The sequence below is a fragment of the Urocitellus parryii genome, chromosome 8 (genome assembly GCF_045843805.1).
Source record: "Urocitellus parryii isolate mUroPar1 chromosome 8, mUroPar1.hap1, whole genome shotgun sequence".
NCBI classification, from domain to species: Eukaryota; Metazoa; Chordata; class Mammalia; order Rodentia; family Sciuridae; genus Urocitellus; species Urocitellus parryii.
The window spans coordinates 75163611-75188888 of record NC_135538.1 but is presented as its reverse complement, the minus strand read 5'-3'; the positions used below and the strand labels follow the sequence as shown (position 1 = coordinate 75188888).

Below are 25278 nucleotides of genomic sequence, written 5' to 3'. Positions count from 1 at the left end.
TTCTTCTAGCTATATAAAAAATTAATTCTGGGTAGTTTACTGTGCAGAGTTTCATCTCCTACTGAGAAGTTCAAAGACATTAATACCTGGGAAGTAGATATGAAAAATACTATGTAAAAGAAAAGCAGTTTAATTGAGCAAAATATTTGCTAAGAACCTACCCACCATTAACAGTAAACAGCAGGGTTAACAGTAAACATTATTCCTTCATAAGTTTCCTTCCATAAATTCACAATGAGTCACTTTTAATGAAATTGATGAGACTTAAAACTAGATTGTTAGAAATTAATATTACAAATATTAGCTTTCTATTAATTTCAGTCATGGAATAAAGCATTAATCTTCTAATTTATCAAGAAGTTTGGGCAACTTTTGTATTTTCAGTATAATCTTTGTGATTTTCAGAATAAGGACAACTTGGAGGTTTCTCTCCCTCCTAGTTTTTCTTTCTTTTGTGGTACTAGGGACTGAACTCAGGAGTGCTGTAATATTGAGCTACATCTCCCATCCATTAAAAAAATATTATCTTTTATTTTTGAGACAGGGTCTTGCTAAGTTGCCCAGGCTGGCCTCAAGCTTTCCCTCCTCCTGCCTCAGCTTCCTGAGATTACAGGTAGATGCCACTAATTACAGGTGTGGTCTCTTCCTCCTAGTTTTATAAGTAAATTTTTTAAAAAAAATCATTAATAATGATAGCTTTTAATATCGATTTTAAAACTTGAAACATTTGAGTTATCATTATACATATCCACTCAAAACAAAGAAAGAACAAATATCATATCTGAAATAGCCAAGCATTGTATAGCTCATCATTAAAAGTCCACAGGAAAATCTCAATAGAAGATACCTTAAATTGTTTACAAGAAATCCTTGATGTTAAGATCCGCTAATGGGTCCTTTGCTGGAGGTTTCTTGGGACTCTGAGTGGCAGGTGTAGGGCTTGGAGAAAGCTAACGGGGAGAAAGCCAGCCCCAAAGAGCAGAGATAGAAAGCAAACAGAGAGATAGGTAAGCATTAGGCAGAACATATATTGCAGAAAAAAACATGCAGAAGAATAGATGGCTGAAAGTTTTTTTTTTTTTTTTTAAAGCTACTTTGTTCTACTTAGTCACAGTGTTGTGTTTGATTTTGGAGTGGTAAAATACAATTCAAATGATATTTGTTTGGCTTTCTTGAAATTTCCTGACATCAAATTTAGCCAAAGTAAAATTTGGGGACTCTGGTAGAACAATATGGACATGAATTGGGGAGATGTAAAAAATTAGTCACATAAGGATATTACAAATATATAGTCAAACAAACAAACAAACAAACAAAAGTGATCATTTTTTCTATAAAAACACTTTTACTTTGAGTTATTAGTACTACTAAACTAATAAAGAAATTTAAATGTCTTTTTTTCACAGTGACAATCAGTTTGAAAGGAAAATTGAAAGGAAAGTTTGCAGACAGCCACTTATGAAATTACTTAATATTATTAACTAAATATGCTAGGATTTCACATAAATTATTTTAGGGTTCTATTTGTGAACACCACTGACTTCTAATCCCAGTCCCACCTGTCCAGCTCACAGAGAAGGCTAAATAATTACAGGAAAGAAACATATGGGTCTTGTAGTAAAAGGAAAAAGAATTAACTAATTTTGCTTCTACTGAACCAATAACTAAATGATTTTCATCTGTGACAGAAATAATTTCTGGAAGCAGGCTTCTGCAGGAATGTCAGGGTAAAGACCTTAAAAATCTCACTCACTCTGTCTAGAGTAATACCTGACATCTATCCTTTGAATCTAATTAATTTCCCATGCTTGTAAGATGATAGGAATTTCAGAACTCTGGGACTTTGGGGCAGGGTGTATGTTTTTACTGGTTCAGGAAGCAGAGCTCCAGAATTAAGGATTTTCAGATGTGTTCCTATGTCCAGAAACTACTGCATTATCTATCTGTCAAATTTCCATTTGTAGAACTGAGATAATGCTTACTTGAATTCTCAGAAAAAATAAACACCAACCTTGAAATTGCTTGGAAGAAACTGTAGAATTGGTCCACAATTAATAATCAGGTGAGATGACAATGTTACAATATCAACCAATTAACGAATATTGGGATAGTCCAGGCATCATTAATATTAAAACTACTATGAATTCTGAAGCTACAAACTCATTTTATTTTATACTCTGGGGTTACTATGCTTCTTGTAAATAGAAAACGTAAAAATTATCTGACACACCATTCCCTGATTTATTCTAAATTCAATTACTGATTAAAACAATATATTTTCATATCATCTATTTTCCAAATTAGGTAAATAATTGATGCTAAATATGGTATTATGCAAGAAAAACAATTACTTTTAGTAATAAGATTATATTAATGAAATCTCTTTGGTTCCACATATATCTCTCTATATTAATTTTTTTCTAAAGCTTTCAACACACCAAATACAAGACTAAAAAACAACTTCAAAAACATTGTTCATTAAAACAGAAACATTCTGTCTTCCTCAAATATGATAAATATTCACAGGTCTATTCAACCATCAAGGAAACACAGTGAAATTCATCTTAGAATTTAAGCATGCAAGGTTAAACTTAACCCATGAGTAGGTCCCAAACCTTCCTCATACCCTCCAAAAAAACAACAATAGGCAGGGTTTCTTGGTCTCCAAGCAGACTAGAAAACCTGTCCTGAAGTCAGTGTATTGTTATGGCCATGAAGGCTAGGGCTTCTCATATTCCAAGTTGTCTTTTTCAACAACCACCATTTTTTTTTCTCCTGATCACTGTGGCTTTTGAGGTATTAAAGTGAAGAAGTTGAAAGCAAATTTGGGGAACAAGTAGAAGATGGATTTAGATGCGGATCAAGAAAGCAAATGGGGTTAGAGTATACTCAGAAAGTGTAGAGTAAGTATCCTACAGATAAGTATCCACTTAGTAAATTAAAAATGTTATAGGAGTGAAAGAAACCATACATTGATATCAGTAAACTCTACTTGAGCTATTTCGTTCAGTTTGTTTGGCGTGCTGCTACTAAAGTTATAATTTGGTGCTGACTCTGTCCAAGTCACATTCTCAATGGTGAAGATCTCCTTGGTTCCACATATATGTTTCTACCTTGCCAGATAGATATAACTCATCAGTACGATGAGTATTAGCAGCAGTTCAACAAAGTGCATTTATTGGGCATATCTTTTGACATCTTGGTAAACGGAGGGAGCACATGGTGGCATAGTAAGGAATTTTGCCTCAAGACACATTTTCCCTTTGTCCTGGATCCTACTAGGTGACCTCTAAATCTTTGTGATTTTCTGAGTGACAGAAAATTTGCTCTTCACGATGGGCTCCTGCAACCTGCCTGATAAAATTATGCTAACCAGGTGACTCCCAGGGGCTCTTTCTAGATTATGCTGACAAAATAACTCAGCATGGAGGTGGGCCATGCCAGAAAGACCTGCCACATAATGCCAACCTGATCTTCAGAAGGAGGAGGATTAGAAATTGAACTTAACTCATACCTAATATTTCTCTCTCTCAATCTTGCTTTTTTTTTTCCTTTTTCAACTGATCATTCTTATATAATGAAGTCTCAATAACTCTGGACCTTAATGCTTGAGTGAGCTTCCTGAGCTGACAACACTGTGTGTGGATTGTCATACATTGATGCTGGGAGAGGAACACATCCCTGGGGACAGAGAAGTTTCATGCTTGAAGTTCTCCTATATGTCACTCATGACCTCTTCCTTTAGCTGCATCTAATTTGTATCTGTTCACTACAAAGAAAACTGTGATCCTAAATTTGGCACATTCTTGAGTTCTGGGAGTCATTCTAGAGAATTATCAAATCTGAGGGTGGTCATGGAAAACCTCAAATTTATAGCTAGCTAGTCTGAGATGATGGTGGCCCTGGGGATTCCCAAACTCGTGGCTGATGTTTGAAGAGAGGAGATTCTTATGGCACAGTTCCCTGAGACTTTGCAGTTTGGCAAACTCACTGCTGTTGATGTGTCACAAGTGTTGGGCAGAGTTGGCAGCCTGGAGGACTATGCCTTGAACTTTTCTGGCTAACTCTGGAAACACATAATAAAACCACGGATCAGAAGTACTCATGCATGCCTTATGCCTTGGATGCCTCACATGCCTGGTTGTTTTCCTGTACCATTTTGAGTTAAGTAAAAGAAGAACAGAGGGACCTGAGGACAGTTAGCTTTCCCTCAAGACCTCACACTCTTGCTAATCTGTCTTCTCTGATTCCTTCACTTCTGAAGCAACAGGTATGAGAAGCACATTAGGTAAAAACACTTTTGAAATGGTTAACCACGTGACAGTCTTATACTTAGGGGTCAATGTCACTGATGTGTGTACATGAAGAGACAGACCTGTGTGCCAGGTACAGCTGTGGCTCCAAAGGGTGGCCTCATCATGGGCTGTGCGAACATGACTGGCTGCTGCGGCATCATGGGCATGCCTGTCCCAGCAGGAGGCTGAAAAGGAAGACTTGTTTAGAGCCCAACAGAGTCACCAGGGTGACACCCCAACAAGGATGATTTTTATATGCTTCTCACAATTTTTGAAGATTCCAGGTGGGTGAAAAACTGGAATGGGTTATTTTGACCTCTGGGTGTTGAGGCTGTCAGATGGGAGAGTCCCTGAGCAGGGATACAAGCCAGATGGCTACACAGCATCCTCATCCCCACCAGGCCTTGCTGCTCATTCACCTTCTTCAAGCATAACTCTTGAAGAGATAAAAACTTGTTTCTCTATGGCCCTAAAAGTTGCTGATTAGTGAAAAGTCCTAGTATAGTGATTCAGGGCTGATTTTGATTCATTGTGTTAAGATTATGATTAACATATGTTATTCCAAAAGGGACATAACAATGTACTGAAATTTGGTGGCAGAATTTAAGTATTTTATAACTGATTTTTATAACAACATGGTAGGCCACTTAAGGCCTGAAGCAGGTAACTTTTTAAGTTTGCTGCATTTTGAGGAGAATTATATTCTGTAGGAGTATTTGATAATTTGGGATTTGGCAAAGAACATGTAAATGTCAATCACAATTTTTAGAATAGGTCATCACTCACCATTCCAAATCCTGCTCCAGGTTGTCCAACAGATGGGGCCCCGGCCACAGGAGGAACTGAACTGGTTGGAGGTACTGCTCCTTGCTGCACACACATACCCACAAAACCACATGAGCGCATGCACACACACACACACCCCAAACAAACACACACAAAGAAACAAAATAATTTGTTTTTAAAATGACAATATAATTTAAAAATGAATGTATTTCAAGTTTATGTGTGGAGATATAAAGAAATCTCAAATTTTGGTTTTAAGTTTAAAAAGCAGATGACTCTAGTACTACACCAATGATATAAACAAAGTTACTAACTTGATGGTAGTACTGTTCACTGTTGGTAGTACTGTTTGTACTTGCTGGCTTGCAAGAACATTGGGCTTCCTCTCAAATTCCTTATACTCACCCTCACTGGGAATGAATTAAGCTTCTCTAAGCTTCTCTTTTCCTATCATTTCCTTTGACAGGTTAGACATGAGGATCCTATTTTCACTTACATTTTAATGGTTGGCTTCCACTCCCCCTTAAATTTTTTCCATATTTTCCATATAGTTGTATATAATGGTGAAATTTGTTACATATTCATGCATGCACAAAATATATAACAATATAATTTGGCCAATATCGCCTCTCGCACTTTTATATCATTCTTTTCTATGTTTCACATTACTCTTTTCTATGTTTTATTTGCTTCTTTTTAACTTTTGGCTGTTGCACAAGGACTAAAATTAATCCTCAGAATAGAAAGCCTTTAGAAGACTGCACATAGTACAGAATGCATGTGCTGTTATCAAGTTCAGGGCTCAGTTTTCAGTCATGCATCAAAACTTCCTAATATTTCCCTCTTGTTTAAAATTAATCCTACTGTAATCATTTAACTCGATCATTAGAACAAATCCTAATTAAAAGAAGAAGATACTATAGTGATGTCAACAAAAATGATGAACTAAGGGACTCCAAAATCCTCTCATCCATAAAAGCAATGAAAAAGCAGGCAACAACTGTCAGAATTATCTTTACTGGATTCTAGAAACTATCTAAAAATTTGCAGCAATCCATGAAGTACTTATTGAAAATCAGAGGAATCTTGGTAAGAGCAATATGTTTTGTGGCATTTTACCTTACTCTAATCCCATCTTCTGCTCCCCAGCTTAGCTAAATTTATTTGCCACTATACGAGTCTCCCATGAGAGGGATACCTGGTCACGAATTAGGCATTTAGGCACTTGGTGGCTCACAAGGTGTCCTTTAAAGGCACTGTGAACATTCATAATCACTGCCCTGAAGCCCCATTAGGGCAGGACTATATTCATTTCCTAATAGAGACCTCAAGACCAAATTAGAGAAAATCACAATGAACAAACATCTCAATAGATACAGAAAAAAAAAAACATTTGATAAAACTAACACCCTTTCATGACAAAACCAAACCAAAACCAAAACCCAAACCAAAACACAAACAAACAAAAACCTACTCAACAAACTAGGGAAAGAAGAGAAAGTCCTCAATCTGACAAAGGGTATCCAAAAAAAAAAAAAAAAAACAAACCCAAAAGGTAAATGATTGAAAGATTTCTTCCAAGAACAAGATGCACCAGAAATTTCAGCCAGGAAAATTAGCAGGAAAAAGGATGAAATAGCAGACTGAAAAGGAAAGAATAAAACTATCTTTATTCACAGATGACATGATCTTAAATATAGAAAACCCCACAGAATTCAAACAAGAAAGTACCAAAACTAATAAATAATTTCCTTAAAGCTGAGAATATAAGATCAATATATAAAAATCATTGTGGTAGTTCATTTTATACTAATAATGATTAATCAAAAACATAATTGTGATAATAATTCCATTTATAATAATATAAAAAATAATAAAATATTTAGAAATAAATTTAACAAGAGAGTATAATACTTGTATACTGGCAATCATAAAACATCGTTGAAAGAAATTAAAGAACAACTAAGAAAATGAAAAGTTGGTCTCTGTTCATGGATTCAAAGACATAATAATAGAAAGAATGCAGTAGGCAATTCCTATCTAAATTTTGACTGCCCCCCCCTTTTTTTTAGAAATTGACAAACTGAATTTAAAGTTTATATGAAAACGCAAGGGGACAAGAATAGCCAAACAGTCTTTAAAAAGAAGAAATTTGGAAGACTCTTCCTGGTTTTAAAACTTAATACAAAGCTACATTAATCAAAATAGCATACTATTAGCATAATGATAGACATATAGATCTAATACAACATAAGAAAGAATATGGAAATAAACCTATATGTCTCTATGGCCAAATGATTTTTGTCAAGGGTATTGAAAACAATTAAAAGAGAAACAATAGTCTTTTCAACAAATGTTTCTTCTACAACAGGATTTCCACATGCAAATAATTACACTGGACCTAGACACACACACACACACACACACAAATAGGTCCAAGACTTAATTTAAGATATAACACTATAAAAGTCTTGGAAACAGTTGAAAAGCTTTAAGATCTTGAATTAAACAATGGTTTCTTAAATATGATACCAAAAGCACATGAATTAAAAGAAAAAATTAGGTATAATGAGTTTATCAGAATTAAAAATGTTGAATATCAAAGAACACTATCAAGAAAATGAAAAGATAGTTTACAAAATGAGATAAAATATTTGCAAATCATATATCTGATGAGCATTTATCATGGTACTGGTACCAAAACAGGCGGGTGGACCAATGGTACAGAATAGAGGACACAGAGACTAATCCACAAAGTTACAACTATCTTATATTTGATAAAGGGGCTAAAAGCATGCAATGGAGGAAGGATAGCATCTTCAACAAATGGTGCTGGGAAATCTGGAAATCCATATGCAACAAAATGAAACTGAATCCCCTTCTCTCGCCATGCACAAAAGTTAACTCAAAATGGATCAAGGAATTCCCTCTAAAATCTGGAACAAGACAGGGATGCCCTCTATCACCACTTCTATTCAATATAGTTCTTGAAACACTGGCCAGAGCAATTAGACAGACTAAGGAAATTAAAGGCATAACAATAGGAAAAGAAGAACTTAAATTATCACTATTTGCAGATGACATGATTCTATACCTAGAAGACCCAAAAGGATCTACAAAGAAACTACTAGAACTAATAAATGAATTCAGCAAAGTGGCAGGATATAAAATCAACACGCACAAATCAAAGGCATTTCTGTATATCAGCGACAAAACTTCTGAAACGGAAATGAGGAAAAACACTCCATTCACAATATCCTCAAAAAAAATAAAATACTTGGGAATCAACCTAACAAAAGAGGTGAAAGATTTATACAATGAAAACTACAGAACCCTAAAGAGAGAAGTAGAAGAAGACCTTAGAAGATGGAAAAATATACCCTGTTCATGGATAGGCCGAACTAACATTATCAAAATGGCGATATTACCAAAAGTTCTCTATAGGTTTAATGCAATGCCAATCAAAATCCCAACAGCATTTCTTGAAGAAATAGATAAAGCAATCATGAAATTCATATGGAAAAATAAAAGACCCAGAATAGCAAAAGCAATTCTAAGCAGGAAGTGTGAATCAGGCGGTATAGCGATACCAGATTTCAAACTATATTACAGAGCAATAGTGACCAAAACAGCATGGTACTGGTACCAAAACAGGCGGGTGGACCAATGGTATAGAATAGAGGACACAGAGACTAATCCACAAAGTTACAACTATCTTATATTTGATAAAGGGGCTAAAAGCATGCAATGGAGGAAGGATAGCATCTTCAACAAATGGTGTTGGGAAAACTGGAAATCCATATGCAACAAAATGAAACTGAATCCCTTTCTCTCACCATGCACAAAAGTTAACTCAAAATGGATCAAGGAGCTTGATATCAAATCAGAGACTCTTTGCCTGATAGAAGAAAAAGTTGGCTATGATTTACATATTGTGGGGTCGGGCTCCAAATTCCTTAATAGGACACCCATAGCACAAGAGTTAATAACAAGAATCAACAAATGGGACTTACTTAAACTAAAAAGTTTTTTCTCAGCAAGAGAAACAATAAGAGAGGTAAATAGGGAGCCTACATCCTGGGAACAAATTTTTACTCCTCACACTTCAGATAGAGCCCTAATATCCAGAGTATACAAAGAACTCAAAAAATTAGACAATAAGATAGCAAATAACCCAATCAACAAATGGGCCAAGGACCTGAACAGACACTTCTCAGAGGAGGATATACAATCAATCAACAAGTACATGAAAAAATGCTCACCATCTCTAGCAGTCAGAGAAATGCAAATCAAAACCACCCTAAGATACCATCTCACTCCAGTAAGATTGGCAGCCACTATGAAGTCAAACAACAACAAGTGCTGGCGAGGATGTGGAGAAAAGGGTACTCTTGTACATTGCTGGTGGGACTGCAAATTGGTGCGGCCAATTTGGAAAGCAGTTTGGAGATTCCTGGGAAAGCTGGGAATGGAACCACCATTTGACCCAGCTATTGCCCTTCTCGGACTATTCCCTGAAGACCTTAAAAGAGCATGCTACAGGGATACTGCCACATCGATGTTCATAGCAGCACAATTCACAATAGCTAGACTGTGGAACCAACCCAGATGCCCTTCAATAGATGAATGGATAAAAAAAATGTGGCATCTATACACAATGGAGTACTATGCAGCAATAAAAAATGACAAAATCATAGAATTTGCAGGGAAATGGATGGCACTAGAGCAGATTATGCTTAGTGAAGCTAGTCAATCCCTAAAAAACAAATACCAAATGTCTTCTTTGATATAATGAGAGCAACTATGAACAGAGCAGGGAGGAAGAGCAGGAAGAAAAGATTAACATTAAACAGAGACATGAGATGGGAGGGAAAGGGAGAGAAAAGGGAAATTGCATGGAAATGAAGGGAGACCCTCATTGCTATACAATATTACATATAAGAGGTTGTGAGGGGAATGGGAAAATTAACAAGGAGAGAAATGAATTACAATAGATGGGGTAGAGAGAGAAGATGGGAGGGGAGGGGAGGGGGGATAGTAGGGGATAGGGAAAGTAGCAGAATACAACAATTACTAATTGGGCATTATGTAAAATTGTGGATGTGTAACCGACGTGATTCTGCAATCTGCATTTGGGGTAAAATTGGGAGTTCATAACCCACTTCAATCTAATGTATGAAATATGATATGTCATGAGCTTTGTAATGTTGTGAACAACCAATAAAAAAAAATGGATCAAGGAGCTTGATATCAAATCAGAGACACTGCGTCTGAGGGAGAAAAAGTTGGCTCCGATCTACATATTGTGGGGTCGGGCTCCAAATTCCTTAATAGGACACCCATAGTATAAGAGTTAATGACAAGAATCAACAAATGGGACTTACTCAAACTAAAAAGTTTTTTCTCAGCAAGAGAAACAATAAGAGAGGTAAATAGGGAGCCTACATCCTGGGAACAAATTTTTACTCCTCACACTTCAGATAGAGCCCTAATATCCAGAGTATACAAAGAACTCAAAAAATTAAACAATAAGATAACAAATAACCCAATCAACAAATGGGCCGAGGACCCGAACAGACACTTCTCAGAGGAGGACATACAATCAATCAACAAGTACATGAAAAAATGCTCACCATCTCTAGCAGTCAGAGAAATGCAAATCAAAACCACCCTAAGATACCATCTCACTCCAGTAAGATTGGCAGCCATTATTAAGTCAAATAACAACAAGTGCTGGCGAGGATGTGGGGAAAAGGGTACTCTTGTACATTGCTGGTGGGACTGCAAATTGGTGTGGCCAATTTGGAAAGCAGTATGGAGATTCCTGGGAAAGCTGGGAATGGAACCACCATTTGACCCAGCTATTGCCTTTCTCGGACTATTCCCTGAAGACCTTAAAAGAGCATGCTACAGGGATACTGCCACATCAATGTTCATAGCAGCACAATTCACAATAGCTAGACTGTGGAACCAACCCAGATGCCCTTCAATAGATGAATGGATAAAAAAAATGTGGCATTTATACACAATGGAGTATTATGCAGCACTAAAAAATGACAAATCATGGAATTTACAGGGAAATGGATGGCACTAGAGCAGATTATGCTAAGTGAAGCTAGCCAATCCCTAAAAAACAAATGCCAAATGTCTTTGATATAATGAGAGCAACTAAGAACAGGGCAGGGAGGAAGAGCAGGAGGAAAAGATTAACATTAAACAGAGACATGAGGTGGGAGGGAAAGGGAGAGAAAAGGGAAATTGCATGGAAATGGAAGGAGACCCTCATTGTTATACAAAATTACATATAAGAGGTTGTGAGGGGAATGGGAAAAAAAACAAGGAGAGAAATGAATTACAGTAGATGGGGTAGAGAGAGAAGATGGGAGGGGAGGGGAGGGGGGATAGTAGAGGATAGGAAAGGTAGCAGAATACAACAGTTACTAATATGGCATTATGTAAAAATGTGGATGTGTAACCTACGTGATTCTGCAATCTGTATTTGGGGTAAAAATGGGAGTTCATAACCTACTTGAATCTAATGTATGAAATATGATATGTCAAGAGCTTTGTAATGTTTTGAACAACCAATAAAAAAAGAAAAAAAAAGAAATAGTTGCAATTTTGCATACATATTCATAGACATATGGATTTTAAAATATTTTATAAATTATGAGAATTACCTATATAATACAAAACAAAGTTAAGAGAAATTAATGAAAATATAACAGAGCTATCTCAGGTTCATGGATTAGAAGACTCAATATTACTAATGTACAGTGAGGTTGATAATCATAATTAGTAACATTAAAAAAAAAGAATGTATGACAATCTCTTAAAGCTCCACTAATAATCTAATTATAAACTAGGCAAAAGATGTTGTAGGGTAGGAGAATATGTCACTCCAAAATATGCCACTTGGCATAAGGTTATTTTGAGCTTAAAGCAATTTAAAAATGTATTAATCAATAATTTCTGCAAGTTTATTTTGTTTTGATAATAAATAAAACCTTTTTCCCCTTCATAGCCTTAAGTCCTAATGATATAATTAGGGTTTGGTAAATAGTCTATCACCTAGCCTTTGATTGATGGGTAAAGAGTGAATCAGAAATACTATCATTAGTATTTTCTTTCTTTTAAAAATGTCTTATTGAGCTAAAATTCACATACTACTTAAATTTACCATTTTAACAGTTGTACAATTCAGTATATTTATAATATTGTGAAATCATCACCATTATCTAATCCCAGAACATTTCTAAGACCCCCAAAGACTTCCAATTTCCCTTTTCCCCAGAAGAATCTAGTAATTTGCTCCCTGTTTCTTTTCCTTTCTTTTCTTTTTTTGACTTGTTTCTTCCAGATGCTGCATCCAAACAGAATCCTATGCTATGTAGCCTTTTGTGTATGGTTTCTCTCACTTAGCACAACATTTACATTCTAATTTATATTAATTTAGTTCCATGCATGTTTGTTTAGCTGGGAGTAGTGAGTGATGAATAAGAATTAATTCAGTAACAAGGAAAGAACGATGCCAAGGGAGCTTTAGAGATGGGTATGATGTAGACAGGTGAGGGTGGTAAGCAAAGGTGGAAAACTGTAAGTGGCCTTGGGAAACAGTAACTTGCCTAGATTTGCTTAAATAGAGGCATATATAGAAAATTAAAATATCAAAATTAAATCTATTCAAATTCTATGGAAAAGATGATGTTAGTAGTTTGAATTTTAAAAGTGGTGAGCAAAAATTAAATAGAGTTTCAAAACAAAATGCCACTTACACAGTAGAAAACTGCCCAATCTTCCTAGTAATAAAAAAAGCTTTCATTATTTATTGACAATCAGGAAACTAGCAAGAAGTGTGATAAAATATATAATTGTCAAGTGATATTAAATGCTTTTGAAAAACCATTTCCATAATTTCAAACAGAGAGCAAACATAGTTACTATTTGAAAATATTTAAAATAAAAATAAGTCATAATTATTAAAGTCAATGGAATTTGAATTTCAGTAAAGTCTGCATCTTGCTTATACTTCTTCAATGTGGAAGATGAACTACAAGGTCAGTGGTCAAGTTTAGCAAAACACACCCTGCTCTATACACTTGCCCACACTGCCCTGGGCTCTGAGGGTTGCGTACCAAAGGTGCACTTGACGGAACACCTGCTGACCACGTGGCTGGCATTACTTTCGGCTGCCAGTTGGCTCCACCAGTCAACTTTTTCTCTCCAGCATTCCACTGAAGATCTCCCCTAAAATCAAGCAGGCAAAATAAATGATGAAAAACTAGAATTAGAAAAAAAGGGTGCATGGCTCCTTGGATTCTTTTATTTGGGTTTAAAAAGTACTCTGAGTCAAGTGGTAAAAAAGAGAATAGGTTGAAACTTACAGAGGAGTCTTATCATATTGTAACTAAGAAATCTCATAAACATTTGAAAAAAAAAATCATATATAATTTGGACCTCAATGATAATAGAAATTTCTTATAACATATAAGTAGGAAAGTATGCCAGAAAATCCATCTGAATTCCTCACTCATTATAGTAAATTCCAAATAAAATTACAATACCTCCTGAACTCTTAGATGGTGTTTAATTTAACATGCATTAGTGATGCCATCTTTTGGATTCTTAGAGGGTTTAATAAAGGTTTCACACAAAATATCGTGTCTATAAGCTGACTTACAGTGATTGTAAGGTGCCTCTTTCTGTAAAATGTGTCCTAACTAAATGACAAAACATACATCTAAGAAAAGGGTACATTGTTTGCTATTTTTCCTTGAAACTGATACTCCATGAAAGACTATTTGAAATCAATGTTAGCTAGGAAGATCGTTATGAATATAGAATGTAAAGCTATTAAAATATTCAAAGCACATCCCCAGGGATTTCTAGACGTAACATTGACAATCTTGGAGACAGAAATATATGACTCCTTTTCATAGCTGAGCAATAGTTTGGAGGTGTCAGGAGAATAACAACAAAAACCCCAAATGAAATATAAACCAACTTTGAAATTATGTAGGCTGAGAATGTGTTGTATGAATGCAATGTTTGATAGTCTCAAATAAATAGAAATACATTGTCAAAAGGAAACCAGGTAATTTCAAAGCACTTACTTTTTTGATGTAGTACCAGAAATTCCAAGATCTATAAATAGATAAAAGAAAAAAACGATATAAATGTCTATGGTCAGCTTATATGATATTTAAGAAATCAAAGAATCAGAAGTTTAGAGAAAGTCCAAATTTTGCACACATTCAGTTATTAAAAAAACTATATTAAGAGATGTATCTATAAATTTAAGAGTTTTCTTTTACTTCATGATAGACCTAATGATCACATTTTAATATGAACCAGTGTCCAGAAAAGAGTAGACGGAGCAGACTTATCCGAGGACACTTAGGTTTGACCAGTAAATAGCTCTCATTACAATAAGACAGAACTTTGTCTAAATTATAATTAATAATAACTGGTGATAACTGGCTCACTGGGCCTAGACTTTTCATACATCCATGGGGGTTATGCTGAACTCCTGCCTGCTTTCTGCAGGCCTGGAGTCTTGGTATATGCCAGGCAGAGAGTGCCCACATGTCTGGCAGCCAGTAAGGACCCTGGGTGCTGAGACTCTGAAGGGCTTCCCTGGGCAGAAACGTCTCACACACATTCCTGGGAAAGAGTGTGCTCATCTCTGTGGGAGGCCATCCTGGAACATGATTTGAGTTATCTCCCTGGCTGGGCGAGAGGCGCTTAGGCACGTCTTGTGTCCAGAGCTTTCTCCACCCTTCTCAGGTCCGAGGGCTTGTCCGTGTAGAGGCGTGTCTGGCCATAATTCCTGAAGACCCAATCGTCGCACCTGACCTTGGGACACTGCCCCCTTAATCTTCATTGGATGGGATTTTCCCCAGAATTTTTTGTTCCCCAATAAAAGTCTACTCCCTGGCATGTTCTCTCTCTCTCTCTCTCTCTCTCTCTCTCTCTCTCTCTCTCTCTCTCTCTCTCTCCTCTGCAGGCAACCTCGATACCATAATAGGTAGCTTGAAGCTGGAGGTAGGAGAAGCCATCTTGGAGATGGTTTAAAGGTAATTAGAGTCTTGTCTCTTTAATTCAAAACTCCCTAGAGGTTTCTCATATTACAAACCTTCATTCATGAAGCCAGTACTGGTTGCGGGCTAAACATCTCCTCATAGAAAAGAGAGAACATAAGAAGTCTGCATATATATTTTACCAGAGTCATTCTCCTTATGATCCAGCTGTGCAACCTAACTATGCTGCTGTCATAAATCTCAGCTGTAAGTATAACTGTATGCTGAGTCCTGTGAGTCCTAGTGTATCAGTGGATGTGGGGGTAGTCTTAAAACCCCTATCCAGCTGGCTCGATCATTCTACTCTAATTTCCATTCATTTATTAATTCAGCAAAGATTTAATGAGCTTACTTATATCAGACATTGTTCTGGGCAACTGGGAAATACTGTGAAGAAAAGTCAAAGAACAGAACATGAACAATACCAGTTTAAAAGCTGACAAGCTGTGGTTTTGCACACTGACACACTGGCTCTGCTTACTGACATTTAACCATAGAGGCTTGCAGCAGGTAACAGCTACCTGCAGTAGTAGAAGCAGGAAATAATGTAGTGGGGAGAGAACAATTCCCCTTTGGGTTCAGTGCAATAAAAGTCCCTAGGCTGTATGAGCTGAGTCCCTAGGTTGTTGACAAGCTTGTACCCATACAAGGAATGTAGAATGCACTCTCCAATAGAATTGCACAAACTCCCTTGCCTTGATGTACCCCAAACTTGTTTATGTACAAAAGTGAAAGTCCTGCTGTGCCTGAACTCAGACTTTGGGAATTATCCCTCTGAGCTGTGGCACCCATAAAATGTTGCTTCCAGATCTAGATGTCCTGACCCTCATTTCCTACAACCTAGAGCTTTCTAGCTTGAGTTAACAGCCAGTACAAAGGTCCTAATAAATGCAGGTTGATTTGTTAGAGAACATTAATATTTATTTTGTCCAAATCTTGACATCACAAAATAGAATAAAATGTTATTCTATAACTCAGAACACCAAATACAAAAACCATTATACGTAATTTCAGTCTTTATTTATTTATTTTTTTAGAGACAATGTTTCACTTTATTGCTTATGCTGGCCTCAAACTCCTAGGCTCAAGGGATTCTCTTGCCTCACCCTTCCAAGCAGCTAGGACTACATGTGCCAACAGGCTTGGCTTGTCATTTTTGTTTGTGAAAGATAAAGAAATGTCATATTTAAAATTTATTTTTCAAAACAAGACTAAACTCTAAATCTCTATGTATTAAACAATTAAAAAGCTGAACCACATATTTATGCCTGTTGATGCAAAAAAAGGCAAAAATAAGCAGATGTGTTACAGATGTGTGTACTCAACCCCTTCTGCATTTCTGTGGCAGATGGGCCTGTAAGCTGAGGCCCAGCATTACTGCAGCCAGGTGCCTACAAGGAAGGTTCTGAAATAATCATCACACAATATTGGAAGAGAAGAGGAGGAACTGCCACTGGGCGAGACAGAGATTCAGTCTCTACAGAAGCTTTGGCTAACATTGGGAAGTGTTTTTAAAAACATTTTTTTGCTGAGATATAATTCACATCACAAAATTCACCTTTTAAAGTGCACGATTCAATACTTTTAGTGTGTTCACAGAATTGTGCAACCATCAAAGAATTTTAAAATATTTACACCATCTCAAATGGAAACCCCGTGCTCATTGGTGGTTACTCCTCTTTCTCCCTTTTCTCTCTGCCTCTTGCCTCTGCCCATTTTCCTATTGGAAACACTTCTTATGAACGGTATCATGTCATGTGTGGTATTTGGGGCCTGCTTTATTTCACTTAGTGTAATAACTTCATGGTTTATCCATGATGTAGCAAGTTTCAGAACATCCTTCTTTTTAAATACAAATAATATGCATTTTGTATGTATACTTCTTTTGTGTACCCATTCGTTCACTGAATGCTTCTACTTTTTGGCTATCATAAGTAATAATGCTGTGAACATTTGTGTACGTGTTTTTGTATAGATCTGTATTTTGATTTCCACTCCATATACATAGGAGTGAAATTGCTGAGTCGTCTGGTAACTCTACGCTAACACGTTGAGGACCTGTGAGACTTCTTTTCATAGCACTTTTACTGTGTTACCTTCTCATAAGCAATACTGGAGGGTTTTAATTTCTCCACATCCTCATCTACACTTGTTATCTGTCTTTTTTATTATATACATCCTAGTGGTTGTGAAGTGTTTTGTCATTGTGGTCTTGATGGCTAATGATGTTCAATATCTTTCTACATACTGACTGGCTACTTTTATAACTTTTTTTTTTGAAGAAATGACTATTTGAGTCCTTTGCCAATTTTTAAACTGTTATTTATTTTGTTATTATTGAACTGTAAAAATCCCCTATACATTTATAAAGTCCTTTAGGAAATATGTGTTTGCTTTAAAAAATTTTTTTAAGTTTGTTTTAATCAGTTATGCATGACATTAGAATACACTTTGATACATCATATATAATAGAGTATAATTTCTCATTCTTCTGGTGGTACATGATGTATAATCACACTGGTTATATAGTTACATACATACATAGGGTCTGATTATTCTACTATCTTTCCTACCCCCCCCTTTTTATTTTCTTCATGGTATCATCTGCGCACAAAAAGTTTTGATTTTGATGAATTCCTATTAATCTTTTTATCTTTGGTTGCTTGTGTTTTAGGTATTGTATTTAAGAAGCCACTGCCTAATCCAAAGTCATGAAGATTTATGTCTAAGTTGTCTTCTGAGAGTTTCATAGTTTACATTTATATCTTTGATTCCTTTTGAATTGGCTTTTGTGGGTGATATAAAGAGTTAATTTCATTCTTTGGCATGAGGCTATCCAGTTATTTCAACACAAGTTATTAAAAATATTAGCTTTTCCCTCATTGAACGGTTTTGGCATTCTTGTCAAAATTGATTTTGACTATATACATGAAAGTTTGTTTCTGGGCTTTTTATTTATTGATCTATTCATCTACTGTTATGTCAGCATCATTTGTCTTGACTACTATAGCTTTGAAGAAATTCTGAAATTAGGAGATGTGAATCCTCCAAATTTGTTATTTTTCAAGACTGTTTAGTCATTCCTGGAGTGGATTAGTTTTTTCGGCTGAGATAATTCTCAAAGATGGTTGAAACTGGGGCTGTTGGTTGAACACTTTTAGGCTACCATAGGATATGAGTTCTTTATTTATGAAGGGGGACTTAGGTGATATATTATAGTATTCAACACATGAAATCTCCCAGTGAGTTGAAGGAAACACTCAATTATCTTCTCCTCGGGTGTCATGAAAGCATTTTCATAGATGCCCCAAACAAGAGCAATGAATGAAAAACAAAAAGCTTGTACACAGGACGATGCATAGGTTAAAGAAGTCTGTATCAGTGATCTGCTAAGGTTTTGATACTGTCTGGAGTCATGAAAGATATCTGCAATGGTAAACATTCATCTCAATGGAAATTAAAATTCAGAGTTAAAAAGAAAGGTCAATCTTTGTTATAACTGCCCTCATTGCCTAGGCCTTACTCCTTCATTATTCAGTTCCAGCCTCAAGTCTCCTTCATATTCCTTGAAATTGCCAGGCTATCTTGTGCCCCAATGTCTTTGCACTGACTTCTTCCTTGGCCTGTAAATGCTGTCCTTCATATAGCTACATAGTTTACTCCTTTACCTTCAATTTTTTGCTCAAATTTTACTTTCTTGGTAAGGCTTCTACTACCTGTAGTGCTCCCACTTCCCCTCTGCCTGTTCTGTTTCTCTCCATGGCAGTTGTGACTCCACATACTATAGAATTTGCCTATTTTCAATTATTTACTGTTTGTCTCTGCCCTTCCCAATGACCATAAGGATAGAAATAGTATCTATTTTCTTCATGACTTATCTCTAAAGCCTGGAAGAATGCCTGATATAGAATAAATATTTGTTAAATGAATGACTGAAACTCAGATACATAACTTGTAAATATTCTGCATTTAATATAATTTATTGTATTCTAATTTTCAAATGGTTGGAGAATTAAGTACTTATTATGCATAATGAACTTGGTTTCACACTTGTGTATGCTCCTTAACTATCTTTTTGATGACTTAGATTAAAATGCTCAACATCTCTAGTAATTAGAGAAATGCAAATCAAACTACTCTAAGATTTCATCTCACACCAGTCAGAATGGCAGTTATCAAGAATACAAACAATAAGCACTGGCAAGGATGTACAGGAAAAGGCATGCTCATACATTGTTGCTGGGACTGGAAATTGGTACAGCCAATCTGGAAAGCAGTATGGAGAGTCCTTAGAAAACCTGGAATGGAACTACCATTTGACCCAGCTATGCCACTCCTTGGTCTATACCCAAAGGATTTAAAATCAGCATACTATGGTAATGCAGCCACATCAATGTTTATAGCAGCTCAGTTTACAATAGCTAAAGTGTGGAAGCAACCTAGATGCCCTTCAGTAGATGAATGGATAAAGAAATTGTGGTGTATATACATAATGTAATATTACTCAGAGTTAAAAGAGAATAAAATTATGGCATTTTCAGGTAAATAAATGGAGTTGGAGAATATCATGCTAATCAAAGTAAGCCAATCCCCCCAAACCAAAAATGGATGTATTCTCTCTGATAAATGGATGCTGATCCATAAAGGCGGGGGGCATGGGAAAAATGGAAGAACTTTGATTAGGTAAAGGGAGGAATGGCAATGGAGGGGGTATGGGGGCAGGAAAAATGGTAGAATGAGATGGATATCATTACCCTGGATACATGTATGACTGCACATATAGTGAGATGCTATATGGTGTGCAGCCAGAGAAATAAAAAGTTATGCTGCAATTTTGTACAATCAATCAAAATGCATTCTGTTGTCATATATACCTAATTAAATAAATAAATAAAATACAAGAAAGATAATCATATGCTTTTCTTACTTAGCTTATTAACATGGTGAATTACCCCGAGGTTTTTTTTTAAGTGTCATACATACTGTTTATGAGAAGATGCAGTAGCAAGTTTTTACCTCCCGAGGAACTGTATAGTATGAAACACTAAGTATTTCTATCCAATCCTTGATAAACGTACCTATGAGTGAAACCCGAAACAAAGCACGAAAAGACAGAAAAACCAATTAACATATGCTTCAGTTAAAGAAAACTAAACTACTCACTGCCTACTAAGCTGGCAAGAGATGAATCAAGGTCACTCCCAAGGGCTTTGCTGGCTGCCATTGCAGGACTGGGTGGTATCATTGAGACAGGTGCAGGCTGCCCGGCTGGTGCCATGGTTGGCATCAGAAGATCACCTAGACCATCAAAAACTGGAAATCAAATAGACCAGGTTCAGAATAATTGAAAAATGAGCCATGTTCAAAATCAAAGAGTTATTATCTTGAAAAATTATGGAAATAAGTGAATATACATTCTTATAAAAGAAGGCATGTAATTCACTCTTTTCATGACTAGAACACTAAGAACATATCTATGTATGTCTACTCAGAAAGTATGGAAATACTAATGGACATGAACAAAGATGGAAAAATGGGAAAAAAAAGCTGTATAATGTACAGGAAAGAACACAGATTGGGGCTGCAATTCAGCTGCATGTCTCACCAGCTGTGAGACCCTGAGAAAGCTATTCTCTGAGCTTTTAGTTTTCTTATCTGTAAATGTGAAGAGTACCACTAATATATAGCTTTGTTGTGAAGATTAAGTTAAATATATATACCTATATTTTTATTATAATGCTTGCTCTGTGTAGGCACTCAATAAGTGGTAACCATTGCTACTCTTATTAAAAACAACCACTAAAGCACTTTTTATTCAAAATGGTAGTGATTTACAGCAAAACCTAAATTATTTACTCTGGAAACCTAAGATGTGTACTTTAAAAATTATTCTTAAATGAGTAAAGAAGATTGAGTCTTCTATGAAATTAATATCAAAATAAAATCTGATCTAATGTTTGGCAACTAGAGATAAGTATCTGAAAAACAGTTGACTTAAGAAGTAGTAATGTTAATTTTCCTCTCATAACTGAAATTAATTTTGGTTCTACTTTTAGGGACTATTTAAATTAAAAGGTATTTTAGATATTAGAAATAAAATGCCATCCGTGGTAGTTCCTGATCACCACATAACATATATCACTTATTCGGTTCCTAGAATACAGAAAGACCATTCAAAATACAGACTCAGGGTTTTCATGAGATATTGCTAATAGCTACATAAAAAACTTTGTGGTTGTTGAATTTTATCAAAAAGCTATACATATCTATGAGAAACACAATACAGTAACTCTAAAGTAAAGAAGGACAACATTCAAGTAGGCACTGGCAATAGAAGCAACCAAATTGTCAGGCAGGGAGTAGATTTAGGGTGTTTCTGAAACACATTTAATTGCCAAAAACTCACCAATTGAAAATTTGTAGTAAGGACCCAGCGTGGGAAGAGTAGAGAATGGAAGAGAATACAAACAGAGTGACAGCAGTGACGAAAGGTTAAAGGCAGCAAAGAAACTACTTGTGTCTCACTTTATAAAACTGAGGGCCATGCAAGCTTCACAAGGTGTAAGCAACAGCAAGGGGAGGGGTGTCCTCATATTCAGGGACTGTACAAAGATTGAATGCAAAGCACTTATTTTCCCTTTACCAGCTATAAATCATGTGCATGTACACTCATGCATATAGATGATGTGCATGTTAAATTAGATTTCTGCTAAAAAAAAAAAAGAAAACAGAAACAGAAAGGATTGCAGTTATTCTTAAGGCTACCAAGATGTATTGGAAATTTTGATTTAAGGTATAGAATGAGAGATTTTGTGAAGTTTTAGCACCAGGTTATCACTCAGTATTTTCCTGTTGTAAATTTCCTGAAAATGCATGAACTTTAGGTGGTGCATTTTATTTATCAGAATAAATGACAAAAGTGTTTGAAAATCACTGCCTTACCTGAAGGATCAAAGGAGCTGCTGCCAGACGTTGAAGGTGTTGTTCCAAAAGCTGCCTCAAAATTGGGCTGTAGCAGATTATTCTGAGCTGGAGTCACTGGTGATGGAGAAGGGGCCATGAAAGAACCCCCAAATCCTGAAAAAAAAATAGTTGCAGAAAAATATAAGCAAAAACAGTGAGAGGTGGGTAAAAGCCATAACAACAGGAAAAAAAAAAAACTGAAAAGGAAATGAATTCATGTAGATTAGTGAAACTGGGGAATTTTTAAAAAAGTTTTCCAAGTATCTTAATATGCCATGTATTAGTTAGAGACTTAATTTGATTATGAACAAGATAGCACAGAAGAATATATACCCATATTTTTAAAAATATTTATTTATTTTTTAGTTGTAGTTGGACACAATACCTTTATTTATTTATTTTTATGTGGTGCTAAGGATTGAATCCAGGGCCTCTCATGTGCTGGGTGAGTGCTATACTGCTGAGCAACCCCAGCCCAAGAATATATACCCTTATTAAGAAAACCTGTGGCATCCAAATCAGTTATTATAATGTAGAACATAAAACAAAGAAAGTATCATTAGGATTAAAATTCAGATAATGATTTTTCATTACATGGACATTTTACATTTCTTCAAATCAATACCAAGTATTAGTTGCACACATTGGCGTAGTATAATAAAATATAACTTAGAAAAACACGCATCAAATCCTCCTTAATATTTTTCATATATGTTTTAGGTCTAACGTTGTTACCAAGAATAGGTCCCTTCCATCACTGCTCTTGGGATTTATAAATATGGGGGTGGCTGGTGGGAGGTCCTGTCTCTAGTGTGAACCTCCTCCCATCCAGCTTCTGCAGTGCACCCAGCATGATCTTTTTGAGTAGAAAATTTTGAAGGTTACTTTTCTCAAAGCTTTCAGCTTTCTTTAATGTGAATTCCTTTGTAGAGCAGTCGTCCCGTCTATGTCTGCCCACTGGCCCCTCATCATCCCTACATACTGGGCTGCATTATCACCATCATTCCCTGTGCCACATGCCTGCTCTGGGAGATCTTCCTTGCCTTATCCTGCCTCCCACTGCTGCCAGCTGCATTCCACCACCCACCACCCACATCTCATATTCACACCATTGTCTTTAGTGCCTGGTATGTAGCTCCACTTTACTCCTTATAAGGAGTTTATAATATAATCTCCAGATCCTCATCATATATCTTTATCCCCATGCTCCCCAAATCCAAAACCCAGAGATGGTATTGTGGAGTTGGAAGCTGTATCTTTTTTTCTTGTCTTTTCATGAATATTCAGCACAGTGCCTAAGACATTGAATTATGTTTGGTGAATAAAGGACATTTCTGAGTATAGAAGATAAGGAGATATTAAAGATTGGTGAAAATTAACCAAACCACCAATTAAATATTTGATCTTTGAAGGTTGGAAGAAAATGACTTTTTTCAAGTAACAGAAAGAGAAGAAGTTATTATGTATTGCTTCTGTATGAAAATATGCAACCTGTGAAGGAAATAAGTTTTGTCTCTTCGTTTTTTTCTCCTTCCCTTCTTGTGCAGTGTACCCCCAACCTGCCCCATGCTAGGGATCAAATCCAGGGTTCTGCACATGGTAGGCAAATACTCTAAATTCCCATCACATGATTTCTTAAGGCACCAATTGATATTCTATCAAAAGAATTAATTACTATTAGAAGTCTTTGTTATACCCAGTACGGACATACATTTCTTTCAAAACTAGCTACATCATCTCTTCTTCACAGTTTGCAAAAACACAATGATTCAAAAAAATTCACTAAAGTTATATTCAAATTTATATAAAACAAATTTATAATTTTGAAAATAATGTCCATTAAACTCTCCAATTTTTTTAAAGGAGGTAGCATAATATTTATGCCTTGCTGTTCCTGGAAATGGACAGTGACTTGGGTTTATGCTTTCCTTGTATACATACATGAAAAAAATTCAACTGGGTGTGGTGGCACAACTCTGTAATCCCAATTACTCAGGAGGCTGAGGAGATAGGAGGACTAAAAATCAAGACCACCCTAGGCAACCTATATAGACCTGTATCAAAACAAGGTCTATATAGGGGATGTGGCTTAGTGGTAGAACATTTGTTTAGTATCTGTGATGCCCTGGTTTTAACCCCCAGTTTCACAGCAAACAAACAAAATCATGAGTTTGGATAAATTGTTCCTTATTAGAAAATGGTCATTTTCAACTTCACAGTGGTCACATTTTAGTATTTGAGTGACATTAGTGTCACTTCTAGATTTCTTTACTGAGGAAAATATAATTTTCAGATCCCTAAAAACCAATAACATGGAGAAAAGGCAGGCTAGAAGTAACTATTATTTTTTTATGTAACTGCTTTGTTTTTAGGGAGATGGGTGGCTGTGTTAATGCTGATTTAAAAAAAAAAAAAAAAAAAAACATTACCTTATTCCTCTAACTAAATATGGCTGTGGTCAATTTACACTATTGTTATATGGTGTACTTGTTATAGTGAATGTGATAGCTGCACTTGATTGGATTTCTGAAAACTTGGCCAAGGAAAGAACACTAGATTCCAGAATCATAGTGTAGTAGTATTGGAAAGTACCTTAGGATGTAGGATCTATCTTTGGAACACTACCATTCCAGGAAGTGACTACAGAGAAACTGAGAACTTAGCCAAGATTCAGCAGAAAGAAAAGGAAAAAGCATACCTTCTTACAGGGTTCATCTGCTTAGTGCTAATGTGTTTCACTTGAAGCCAACACCAAATCTACAGGCAAATAAATAATAATGGTCCCTGAAAAAAATCAGTGCCTCTTCTAAGGAAGTGAACTGTAAAGCCGACATTGGCATGAGGCTTCCCAAGGGCCAGGCATTGTTGTAAGCATTCTTTTTTAGGTAGAATCATTTGAAACACATGAACTGCCTAAATTTGATCATTGAGATCTCACAAAAACAGTAATTTCATATGGTTCAATCTAAAACATACATTTAATTTAGCTAATTTAATCCTTACAACCACCCCAAAAGGTTTAACAGATGAGAAAACTGAGGTCAGAGAGATTAAATAATGTACCCAAGGTCATGTTTTGACAGATCCAGGATTCCACTGAAGAAGCTTCCAGAGCCCCGGCTCCTTGGCACTGCACAACATGGACTGTTGTTTCT

At 35.9% G+C, this 25278-nt stretch overlaps 1 protein-coding gene across 31 annotated transcripts in view; it reads right to left on the bottom strand.

The window, feature by feature from the left end:
* Positions 1–857: 857 nt before the first annotated feature.
* The window catches only part of Snap91 (synaptosome associated protein 91), a 120279-nt gene continuing 95858 nt past the window's right edge, over positions 858–25278 (bottom strand). For 17 of the 31 annotated variants that reach the window (XM_026410528.2, XM_077802164.1, XM_026410545.2 and 14 more), the window contains 7 exons: positions 22103–22237; positions 20324–20473; positions 14195–14225; positions 13217–13328; positions 5082–5165; positions 4376–4480; positions 858–950 (listed from right to left, as the gene is read on the bottom strand). In XM_026410528.2, the coding sequence (XP_026266313.2) occupies positions 858–950; positions 4376–4480; positions 5082–5165; positions 13217–13328; positions 14195–14225; positions 20324–20473; positions 22103–22237 (710 nt within the window). The other 14 variants (XM_077802166.1, XM_077802168.1, XM_077802176.1 and 11 more) reach the window with 6 other exon arrangements.